This window comes from Carassius carassius, chromosome 17 (genome assembly GCF_963082965.1).
Source record: "Carassius carassius chromosome 17, fCarCar2.1, whole genome shotgun sequence".
Lineage (NCBI taxonomy): Eukaryota > Metazoa > Chordata > Actinopteri > Cypriniformes > Cyprinidae > Carassius > Carassius carassius.
The window spans coordinates 29,052,039-29,064,361 of record NC_081771.1 but is presented as its reverse complement, the minus strand read 5'-3'; the positions used below and the strand labels follow the sequence as shown (position 1 = coordinate 29,064,361).

General features: G+C 38.3%; 1 protein-coding gene across 1 annotated transcript; it reads right to left on the bottom strand.

Annotated features, from left to right (window-relative positions):
* Window positions 1–1,848: 1,848 nt before the first annotated feature.
* On the bottom strand, window positions 1,849–11,955 carry LOC132161542 (indian hedgehog B protein-like). The gene is made up of 3 exons (XM_059571672.1): window positions 11,017–11,955; window positions 5,245–5,506; window positions 1,849–3,345 (listed from the first exon to the last, which is right to left on the bottom strand). The coding sequence occupies exons 1-3, from the start codon at window positions 11,314–11,316 to the stop codon at window positions 2,660–2,662; spliced, it is 1,248 nt and encodes a 415-aa protein (XP_059427655.1). The 5' UTR covers window positions 11,317–11,955; the 3' UTR covers window positions 1,849–2,659.
* Between the last annotated feature and the right edge of the window lie 368 nt (window positions 11,956–12,323).

The window sequence follows — 12,323 nt, the reverse complement described above, 5'->3', positions numbered from 1 at the left end:
AAAAAAAAATATTTTCCAAATAATATTATACACATTTATTGTATTGATTTTTTTTCACTTTATAAATTAGCTCTTCATTCATGAAAATATACAGTTGCTTTTTTTATTTTAGGATGGGGAGCCCTGCAACAGCATTATTATTTTGGGGCAAAACCCCTGCATTATAAAACAAATAAGCTAGTTACATTTACCATTGTTCTGCAAATTTCCTCAGGTGAAATTCAGTAATTTCAATAAGATCCAATGCAACCAGGATTTTTCCGTTCCAGAAGTTGGTCACGTCAGTGACATGATGCTTTTAACCCATTAAGTGATAAATTATTATATAACATAAGAGGTCTATTGTGAAAAGTCAATAATATTAAAGCTGTCACAATATAATTCTATAAAGCTATGACTATAAAGTCATAATTCTTAACCTAATGCTTTAGTCTCTTGAGAATCTGAAAGATGAGTCTAGTCTAAATGCCATGTTCATTAGTAAGAGGAGAGTTTATTTATTCAGTGGGGTCATATATCACATGTTTGGTGGGATTCCTTTTACATTAAACCCATCTGACTCTCTTGCACACTGTACTGACCATTTTCTGCCAGCAGGGAACAATTAAATGACCAGTGTTTTTAAACCAGTTTTTATTACAACAGATACAGAGGAAAAAATCAGCTTAGACAGGAGCGTCTTCCAATATTGTCTTGGACAAATGGGGGATTTGGAGATTAAAAAGGCTGAGGACCATTGACACGGACAAAACATCAAACAGATGACAAAAATAATTAATAAAATTGTCATAGCCATCAAAGAGCAAATATGAGACAAAATAAATAATTTGTATAAAGTTTAATTTCAAAAATAGATTTTAAATACTTTACCCGGATACCTTATATAACCTTAATGATATTACAAAGCACTTTTTTGAAATAACATTTTTAAAATAGTTGAACAGACTATCTTAAGACTAATGACAATCTAATGAGGAAAGAGACTGGATTACTGGAACAGTGAACAAATATAAGGCACAGACAATGTTTGGTCTCTCACAATTTCTATAAGAAGCAAGACAAGAGGTCAGTTTGTAATCTGTACTTTTTTTTGCCATTAAAGGTGATGTGTGGAATTTTTTCAATGTGAAATGCTTTTTTAATTTGAGCTTATACAGCTACAAGTATGCAGTTATCATTGTAAGTGTGTAGAGCGCTGCAGTGATGACATAGTTTTGTAGGACAACCTTAAAGTTCACATCACATTGGTTCCCTCAACAAAAAGCCAATAGGTTTTTTTCCACTGACTTTTGGATTAATGAACAAAATAAGCTCTGTGTCCAACAAATGTTTATTTTTCTTACAAGTTTTGTTCATTATTGCTTGAAACAAAAAAAAAACCATTTAGACACTTAATGGGTTACGCATTACTGATATATTTTATAGAATAGAATATAATGTGAAAATATCTTGAGCTTGTGTTAACTACAGACCTAATTTCAAACATTTAACCAATAAACCATAAAAAAAAACACACTGACTTATATAAGATGGAACTTCAAGTGTTAAAATACTAACTTGTTTCCTGGTTTTGACCTACAAAAACATGTCATCTTTGCAGCACTTCAGAGAAGTTTATGGTTTCCGTTCCTGGGAACCCTGGAAATTTGGAAAAGGGTCCATGGCATGAGTTTGGGGTTGTACATATCAGGGCATTAAAAATTATTTTTGCAATTCTGCTTGGTGTCGCTTGTTGTTCAGAAATGACACTCTTCACCTTTTGTCATTAAAAAGTCTGCTTTTGATACACATTTGCCTAACATATCACTATCCCCTTAAAGGGATAGTTCACCCAAAAATGAAAAAATTCAGTCATTAATTATTCACCCTCACATCGTTCCAAGACATTTGTTCATCCTCAGAACACAAATGAAGATATTTTTGATGAAATCCGAGAGCTTTCTGACCCTCCACATACAGCAATGGAGCTATCACATTTAAGGCCCAGAAACGTAGTAAGAATGTCATTAAAATAGTCCATGTGAAATCAGTGGTTCAACCTTAATTTTATGAAGCTATGAGAATACTTTTTGTGTGCAAAGAAAACATAAATAATGCCTTTATTCATCAACTTCTTGTCTTTCGACGCGTGTTCAGGAGACTAATCATGACGCATGCGTGTGATGCTATTGACGTAGAACCCGGATGAGCTGCACCTTGTTTGCAAGCTGAGGAAGATGCACGTTATACATTAAACAGTCTTCATAAACATGTCTGAAGATTTTCACAGAAGGGGTTACTTTGCATTTCTTGCACAGCCTTACTTATTCTAACCAGAATATACAGACGTTGAACATTCTACGTCAGAAAGCTGGCTCCTGTGTCTGATGGACTAAACATGGAATATTTTAACAATGTCCTAACTACTTTCCTGGGCCTTAAATGTAGTAGTTGTATTGCTGTCTATGCAGGGTCAGAAACCTCTTGGATTTCATTAAAAATATCTTAATTTGTGTTCCAAAGATGAATAAAGGTCTTACAGGTTTAGAACGACATGAGGGTGAGTAATTAATGTAATTAATGAGAATCATTTTTGGGTGAACTATCCCTTTAAGTCATAAACCCTGAGCGTTCAATCATTTCCCGCCACTCACTCATCTCTGAGTTCATCTTCAATTCATCATCTTTGGTGATCTTCTAAGGCCCACGGGTGGAAGAGTTCTGAGTCTAGCAGTAGTGTTCCCACACTGAGTAGGACCTGAGAGTACCAGTGTAAACCATTCTTAAGGATTCGATCCGGTCCGGTCCAGCTGTACAACAGGCGGAGAGGTGCAAATGCCCAGTGTGCTAGCTGTGGTTCATTCACTGCAGCGTAGCATGAGGTCATCACTCCATTCACCACCAAAGTCCCATGGGTAGTGAGTGGGGCATAAACACCCCGGTCCTCCCGCACCTCCACTTGAGCGATCCGTGAAACACGCTTCCTGAGATCTCCTTCACTGACAATCAGCAAACACTGCCCTGGCTGGGCATCACTGGCAAATATCGTCCGGGGGGATCCAAGCTTTGGCTGGCCCCCGCTGGAGCAGTTTCCAACCCAGACAAACAGTAAATGAGCTGGCGTTAAGGAGACACTGACCCCATCCTCAGTGCTGATCACATAAAAGTGCTTCTGAGTAATGGGGCTACGGTCCAGGAAGGCGAGGACTTTGCTGTAGACGAGCTCGCCAGTCCCGTCACTTCCCATCGAGGCCAGAACAAGGTCTCCTGCTCGTAGGTCTCGGATTGGTCTGTGAGTGCCGTCCTCCATCGTCACCAGAGCCCCTCCAGGAAAACAGCCACCTGTCTTTGCTGCTACTGAGTGCTCTGAAGAAAATTGTGAGGACGGAATGGAAGAGAAGAAAGAAAGAAAGAAAGAAAGAAAGATGTTTCATTAAGAAAATAAAGAATGGATTCAACACCCATGCCCGTTTCTAATCTTCACTTCTGACTAGTTGTTATACCTTTGGCCTTCAACCCCTTGTTCATTGGTTGGTCCTACGGTGCCTCCCTCAGTGATTGGTTGAGTTCAGTGTGGCATCCTCAAAGTGGGACTTTGACTACTGCTTCATCATTGGGACGTTGGTGTAGGAGCGCCTTCTAGTGGACTGATTCTGCTTGACTGGCACTGCCAGCAATATTGCCTCTTTAGACTCCCAAATTATTGTACAAATTGCAATATATACATAAGGATATACAATATATATATATATATATATATAAGATTATAAAACTCTGTTCCTTCTGATCATGTCAGGGATAGCTGACTAGCATAACGATCTGGACAGGAAGGACAGGAGAAAAAGAAATCAAGAGAAAGAAAATAGTGGGGAAAAACAGAGAAACAGATAATGAATATTAGAGATTTTACTATAAATTTCAATGTATGTAAGAAACAAAATGGTAAATCACATCTCTATAAGAGATAGGCCAAAAAACAACTATGCAATCTGCATATAATATTATAATGCATATAATTTAATCAGGGGCCAAAATATGTAATAAACTAGCATGCAGAAGTGGAAGTGTCTGAACGAGTTCTGTGCGTACAGATTGCATTTACATTTATGCAGACGATTGTTAGTGGGCCTGCTAATGGCTAATGCGTTTCACAATATTATGTTGAAATGAAGTCTTAAAGCGTGAATGAGAATGACTTTCAACTTACCTTGTTGTTATATTGTTAAGCTTACAGCAAAATTACAAAATATAAGAATTTCCCCCCTGTTTGGTGAATTCTTATCACAAGAAAAAGATCAAATAGCATGTTGGATGTGGATGCTAAAGCTACATGAAGCCTATGTGGACTTGGAAATAAAGATCAAGGTAAAGCATAGCTGGAAAAGTCAGAAAGGTAAAGTAAATGTTAGAAATGGTGCAAAAAAGAAGTGTGCATTCATCAGACGTCCGAGTACTGCAAGATTGTGCTGTTTTAATATAATCATGTGAAGCAAAGAAATGACATCTGATACCAAAGATGACTCAAACATGGATCTCTACATTAGATAGCTCATTAATCCACAGTGTGTGTAGAAACAAGAATCTAATGTGATTCCTTCTGCATCCTTAGACATGCTCTAAAAGTCCATCTCTTGCCCTTGTCTTCTCACATTATGTCTGTAAGAAGCTTTGTTAGTTATGGTTAGATTTAAAAATAAATTAATAAATAAAATAGAATAGAATAAAATAAAATTGCATTTATTGACAAAGTAAAACAGTTATAGTATATATATAAATATATGTATATATAAATATTATATATATATATATAATCATAATATTGTGTAATCTTAAGTTTAAAATAATTTTAATATTTTAGTTTTTTATGTAATTTCTTACTATAGTCTTAATATTTTTGTTGAATTTTAAGATTCTTACAGAATATTTTTTAACATCATAAATGTATTTGCTGTAACTTTTGATCAATTTAATGCATTCTTGCCAAAAAAGTTAATTAAAAAAAAAGTTTACCTTTTTTTTTTTTTTTTTTTAATCTTACTGACCCCAAATTTTGGAACAGTAGTCCATGCCCACTTTTCTCAGTTCAGTTAATCTAATTGCGATGGAATGAGTGTTTTCAAAGTGACTCAAAATGAACTTGCTAATATCCCACCATCTTTGTTTTCCTTGCCTTTCACACTTTTTATTTATAAGGAGAAGTGTGATTTTCGCTTGACCTCTTTCCTCCTGCACAACCTCAGCACAAACACACACAGCTGCTCTCACCTGATTTGACACTGCAGTGTATGTGGCCTTTGGATTCGTAGTAGACCCAGTCAAAGCCGGCTTCCACTGCCAGACGAGCCAGCATGGCATACTTGTTCCGGTCGCGGTCCGAGGTAGTGATGTCAACCGCCCTGCCCTCATAATGCAGAGACTCTTCAGAGTGATGGCCGTCTTCATCCCAGCCCTCCGTCACACGCAGACGCACACCAGGCCACAGGTTCATCACTGAGATGGCCAGGGAGTTCAGCTTATCCTTACAGCGCTGCAAAAAATAACGCATAACGCATGAGAAACACTTACTAGAATTCATAAATGTGACACTGGCCAATAAAACCAGTCATAAGTGTCAATTTTTTGGCAAAATATACATCACATATATTTACATTTACATTGTCATTTAGCAGACGCTTATATCAAAAGCAATTTACAAATGAGGACGATGGAAGCAATCAAAATCAACAAAAGAGCAATGGTATGCAATATATGATATGTATGATTTGTTAGGATAGAACAATATTTGGCTGAGATACAACTATTTGAAAATCTGGAAAAAACTTGCAAAGTTGCACAAATGATTCATGGAACAGATTTATAATTTTGACCCGTACAATGTATTGTTGGCTATTGCTACAAATATACCCATGCCACTTAAGACCGGTTTTGTGGTCCAGGGTCACAAATGTGAAAAGTTATTAAATTAATAACTAGGGTTATTAGGGTAATAGGGTTATTATTGTTAACTTAAACTAAATCATTAAATAAAAACGTTACTCTGTAAAAACACAAAGATTATTGGACTATATTTAATGAGAAAATGCTTAATGTAAAATCAAAATTGTAAATAAAACTAATATTATTAGAGTACGTTTTACAAGACAATACTATTTCAGTCTTTCTACTTCAAAATGTAATGTTTAATTCAATGCGTTAATTGCTGCTTCTTTGTAATTACTTATGAAATTTAATAGCAATTTCTGAGTGAAAATCATTTTTACTCCTGTGTATCTCAGTCTTTCTTTTTAAACATTTAATGTTTAATTCAGTTACTATCCATTACTTTGTAAATATTTACGAAATTTACTAGAAATTTCTGAGTGAAAACAGTACTTGAAATAAAATAAAACATTCACTGAAATATTGTAAAATAGAAAAATTATTTACTTAACTTTTTATTTTTACTTTAGCTAGTTGCCAAACCAACACTTCTCGTTTTCATTTAGTTAACTTGAAATACTAATATAACAAACTTAAATTAAATCTAATCAAACACTGTTTAAAAATGTCCAAAAACAGTCGCACTAAAAACTAAATTAATACAACCTAAAATAAAATTAAAAATTAAGATAAAACTAATGAAAAGGACTGAAAAATATTTATACAAACTATAAACATTGACGATACTAAAATAACATTGTCAGGTAGCAGCAAGTATCTCATTAGAAGTCTGTTTTATGATCATCTTATGTTGTTCTTTCAAGCTAATAATTAACATGCATTCAATGTGAACTAATAAGGAAATCAGTCATGTAAAATATTACAGTAACCATGATTATAGAGAAATATTTTGACATTGTCTGGCGAAAAAAGCTACTTAATTACATGAGTACAAAGCGAGTTAATAGATCAGTCACAATGTCTCACAATGAAATATATAAATATGTTCTTCTGTTGGTTTATGTAGCATAAATGACCAGTGTGACAACATTTAAACCCAACTGCTGACCTCTGATACATAAGTTACCAATTAAACAAACAGAAGGAGGCTTTGCGTGCCTGAGTGAGAAAGAACACAAGGCCATTGTCTGGAATTATGCGAATTTCCTGCAAGAAATATGGATTTTAGTAGGCTCATGTCAAAAAAACAGTGACAAGCAGTTGCTAGGTGAGAAAGCGGTGAGCAATGGCAAATATAAACCTGACAGCCATTTGTAGAACTGACGCATTCGTGGTTAGCACAAACACACTCAGCCCATGGGCTGATAAATCCCTGTCTCAACCAAAGGCCACGAGACATGCAAGGTCACTGGATAACCACCAACTAAGTGGTCACAAATTGCTTACTGAGTGACGGCAGAGATTCTTTGATGTCGCCATCCTAAGTCCTCACTACATAGTTGTGCCATCAAACCATCTATTTCTGTTCCCCCGAATTGGAGACGCACCTTTACACTCAATAGCTACTCTAAAAAGCTCTACGGATTATCTGTTTAAATCTCAGTTCAGTGATTCGATGTCTCTGTGTTATTAGGATCTGTCTCTGTATGGATACCATCAGACCAGTCCAGAGGCTGGAGATTTGAAAATACAGTGCCAGTGTGTTTGGTTTCTCTGTTCTCCAAGGTTCACTGAAACCAAAACATGTACAGCAAATGCTTAGACTACAGTCACAGTGTAAACAATGATAATGCACTCTCCCACACTTGAATATGCTTACTTGTATGCAAACCTGTATACATGCAAACCCTTGCCTTGCTTTTCTCCATGGTACCCAAATGGAGATGTTTTGAAGAATGTTCACACTGCTAATTCTCAAATAATAAATGAAAATGTAATGGCAGCAGATACCAGGGGCTGTCAAGCTCAAAATAAATGATCAAAAATGTATCATAAATGTGGTCCATGGACTTTTTTTTCCAAGTCCTCTAAAATTAAACCATAACTTTGTGTGAAGATAAAAATTAGCTGTTATTCGCTGCAGGAATCCTAAAATCTGGAAAAGACTTTCTGGTTCCGTTGCACCAAGGTCAATGGAAGTTTTCGGTTAAATGCATGGTCTGTGTTAAGATATTTTCAACTTTTAATCCACAACATAAAATTCAGAAATACCCCTGTGATTTTTAAGTTTTTCATGTTTTGAAATAGGTGGTAGCTAATATAAGTGGCTAAGTGGGACTACAAAGGTTGTTGGGGATATTAAATGTTATTTTATAAAGGTTATCTTGATGAATACATTTTAGATCCTATTGGCTTTTTGTCAAGGGAACCAGGGTGAAGCTACTATAACTTCCAGCTTGGCCTACAAAAGTATGTCATCACGAAACAACTCTATTGATTTCATTTGCGTTTGTGCATATTTAAACTCGCAGGAGAAGACAAAGCACACCAGGTTTGAAATCAGATGCCAAATGCTGGATTGGATATGAATATGCAGACGAGCAAAATGAGATTTGAGTTCTACAGCAAAGGCCAGAATTTCTAGAGAATGATTCCATTATATGGAATAGAGCAGTGTGAACATTTTCAAATAGATCTCCTTTGAAAATCATTCGGGCTTAGAACACCAGAATGACTTTCATTTCTTGGTAAATTTTCTTCAAAGAACAAAACCTTCACTGTTCCTTGTGAGATTTGGGGGACTGAATAGGCTACCATTTTAGATGGATCTCGCCCACTCCACATGTAAAGTGACATTTTAAAAATGTCAAGTCTTCCCCATTCCTAAAGTTAAAACAACCAACTCCTGAACCTTGAAGTGCTTGAAGTGAATCTTAAAAAGAGCAAGATCGATAAACTCTAAGGACCAGTTTATGATGACCTGCAGAAGGAAACGGTAGTTTATGGTTAACTAGAAATATGTGCATTTGGCATGCTTTCAGAAAAACCAATCTGAATGGAAAAAGATGTGTTTTTAGTTATAAGAATGCAAATATAGATATTTATGAAGACGTTTTTCCAAGCACGTCTCCTATAAGAATAGCGACTCTGCGAGCTGTAATAGATGCCTATTCACATAGCAGTGTGGATTTCAGCTTTTTTCGTTGTGGTTGCAAAAGTGAACTGGACTTCATAAATCAGCCCGTGAACTCTGTTAGTTTTGCTTTCAAAGCGGAGATCGACGGGTTTTCAGGAGGTGAGCCTTCACACTAACGGCGGGCTACACAAACACGCGCACCGAAGGCACGGGGCCCTGAACACTCGCGTCTGTATGAGAGCACCGGGGACACTAGCCACTGAATCAAAAATAAGGTGGAGAAAAATATGTGTAATTAAGGCTTAAATGCATGTGAAGCCGACTATTTTTACACACGTATGCCACAAAAACAAACAAAAAAATAACACAGAATAAAAAGGAAAAACAGACCAGAGGTTGTCTCCAGCAGTCGCCGCAGTTTGGCCCTCATAAATCGCACGAAGGTCATGTAAACTAGCGCGGCGCTCGCCGGAGAGGTGACAGGTAAAGACGGGGAAAGATCTACGAGCATCTCATCATTCCCACGTGGCTCTCCTAGATATTAACATGTGGGCATTCAGAGGAAAAGAGCTAATATAAATACTTGTAGGTGAGGGGGAGATTGGAGTCAAATAAATTCCACTCGGTACCACATCAACGTTGTAAAAAATATCTTACAGTTTGAAAAGGGGGTGTACGCCGTGAATCACAAGCAGTCATGTTTAGGCATAAAGGTAAACATTAAAACAGTCACAGGTCATGCTCAATCTACAATGGCTGTTTCAATGTTTTCTTTTCCAATCGTACTTAAAACAGTGAGAGCACTGTTTTAATTAAACGTTTCAGGTTTCCCTTCCACTTTATTGAAAGTCACCCCTTTTGCATTCATTCATTCACATAAATTGAGCAAGAGCCCTGTGGGAGAAAGTTCAAATACGTGGTTATAAAATAACCCGACGACTACTGTGTCTTTAATTTGACGAAACCTGCCCCCATATACTCTGTTATGAAGACTGAAAGACCTGAAACCTTGAATGAACTCAAGGATTTTCACTTTTCAGTGAGAGAGAGAGAGAGAAAAAGAAAAGAAGTGGTCTCTGTACCCACATGCATCAGCGGTCACGACCATTTTTCATTTATGAGACAGAATAAAAAAAGTGACTTGAACAAAGGGTCCACATTGAAAAAGGTCTGGGAAGGTGACTTGAGTTGTAGATTTGAACCCCACAGTGATTGAGCCATAAACTCAACATACTACTGACTCTAAATCACTTGCTATTCCAGGTAGTCTATCTCTAAGTTCACTTCGGATGAAAGTCTCAACTATACAATGAATCTGCATGTTTTCAGAACTATCTCAAGATAATTCTAAAACAAATCCCTGACAATTATTGATCTCCACTACACTTTTGACAGTATGGCAACTGATTTATTGGGCAAATACAAAGCATACTTTATGATAAATCAAAAAACAGCAATGAAAATATTGTAGTATTGTCTATGTTGAAGATCTGGAATGGAAACTTAGGGTTGTTGGTTCAAGCCTCACTTATGCCACTGATGAAGACCCTTCATCACAGAAGTCAGTTTGGATTCAATTTTAAAAAGATCTTCTTTACTACATTTTCTGAATTATCTCAAGGATGGCTACATTTACTGATGTCCACTACATTTTTTAGTGACAGTACTACCCTGAGCTAATGCACTTGATCTTGAAAAGGCAGCTTTACTTTAAAATTAAACAGTAGGAGTTTAACAGTACTGCGTGAAGAATAAAAGTGGTGTAGTATCTTCAAGATCTGAGTTGGTAAGTGTTGCAGGTTCAAACCTGATTGGCCAAACTTGCAAGACTTTCTTTCCTTGGCTGAACACAAATGAAGACACAAAAACAAACGTTTGGTTACAGTTGACTTCCTCTGAATGGACATTTCTTCTATGTTCACCAGAAGAAGGAAAGCTACACTGGTCAAGAATGTTACCCTTTTTTTCCTGAGAGTATAATGCTAATCCTTTTGGATAGAAATCTCAACTAATAAGTAATAAATTAACACTTGGCCGACCTACTTGCTCTGATGAAACATTTCCGCGTGTGTCTGCCTCACCTGCGTCATCATGCGATCCGCACCTGTGTTCTCCTCATCCTTGAAGATGATGTCTGGGTTGTAGTTGGGCGTGAGCTCTTTAAAGCGCTCGGTGTTGCGGGTTATCTTCCCCTCATATCTCCCACTGGCTCCCAGCGTTTTTTCGGCAACGTTTGGACTGAACTGCTTATAGGCGAGAGGCGTGAGTTTCCTTGGAGTTCGTCTCTTGCCGTAACCTCTGCCCGGTCCACAGCTGTCGTACGCCGGCGAGAAAGCCAAGATGAAGCCGGTGAGGAGCGCCGCCGCTGTGGAGAGTCTCATGCCAACCGGTGCCAGCGGGCACTCCAAAAGATGGAGTGTCAAAGATGCTGAAGATGATGGTAAAGCGACCCTCCTCCCCCCAATCTCAGCTTCAATCCCCGCACAAGATCACCGGAGGGGGAGGAGGACCAGTCTATTAGGACACCTGGCGCTCACCATCCTTTTACGCACGGAAAGAGACCCCGGAAAACCTAGGGTTCCTCAGGCGGCGAGGCTGGTGCCAGCTCCTCGGTCCTCCTCTCAGGTCTGTAAAACTCGCTTTCTCTCAGTCCAAGCAGAGACAGGGGGAATAAATAGAGAAGTTCCGTTTATCTTGGCATGCGTGTTTAGAATCGTCTGCAGGCGGGTCCTGGTTGCGCAGAGCCGCGGTTAGAGCGCGCGTCCCGCAGCGGTTTCTGGCTCCCGGCTCGGCTGTTTGACTACTGCGCTGTGGCGCGCGGCTCTCAGTCGAGATGGAAATGGAAGTGACCCGAGCTCAGATGCTACTGAAGCAGCCGCACCCTGCCAGTCCTGCCCTCTGCCTGTCTCTGCCCTCCTCTCCACCCCTCCGGGCAGACGCGCTTTTTATCAGCCCTGCCGCTCTCCCCCTGTACCGCACCCGGCGGCTGCCAAGACGCGAGACAAACAGGAGGCGCATTACAAGTCTGCCCAGCGAGCAAGAAGTAGTCTAGTAGACGTCTAAAAGACGTCATTCTTAGACATCCAGAAAACGTCCTCACAGGAGCCAGAATGAAAGTTTTTTTGACGTCTTTTCTGGACGTTGTTTAGACGTAAATTAAAGACGTGATAATGACGTCATTTTTAGATATCCACTAGACGTCTTTTCTGGACATTGTATAGACGTCAATTAAAGACGTGCTAACGACGTCATTCTTAGACATCCAGAAGACGTCCTCACAGGAGCCAGAATGAAAGGTTTTTTGACGTCTTTTCTGGACGTTGTTTAGACGTAAATTAAAGACGTTGTACAGACGTAGTTGTTAGACATCCAGAAGACGTCGTTACAT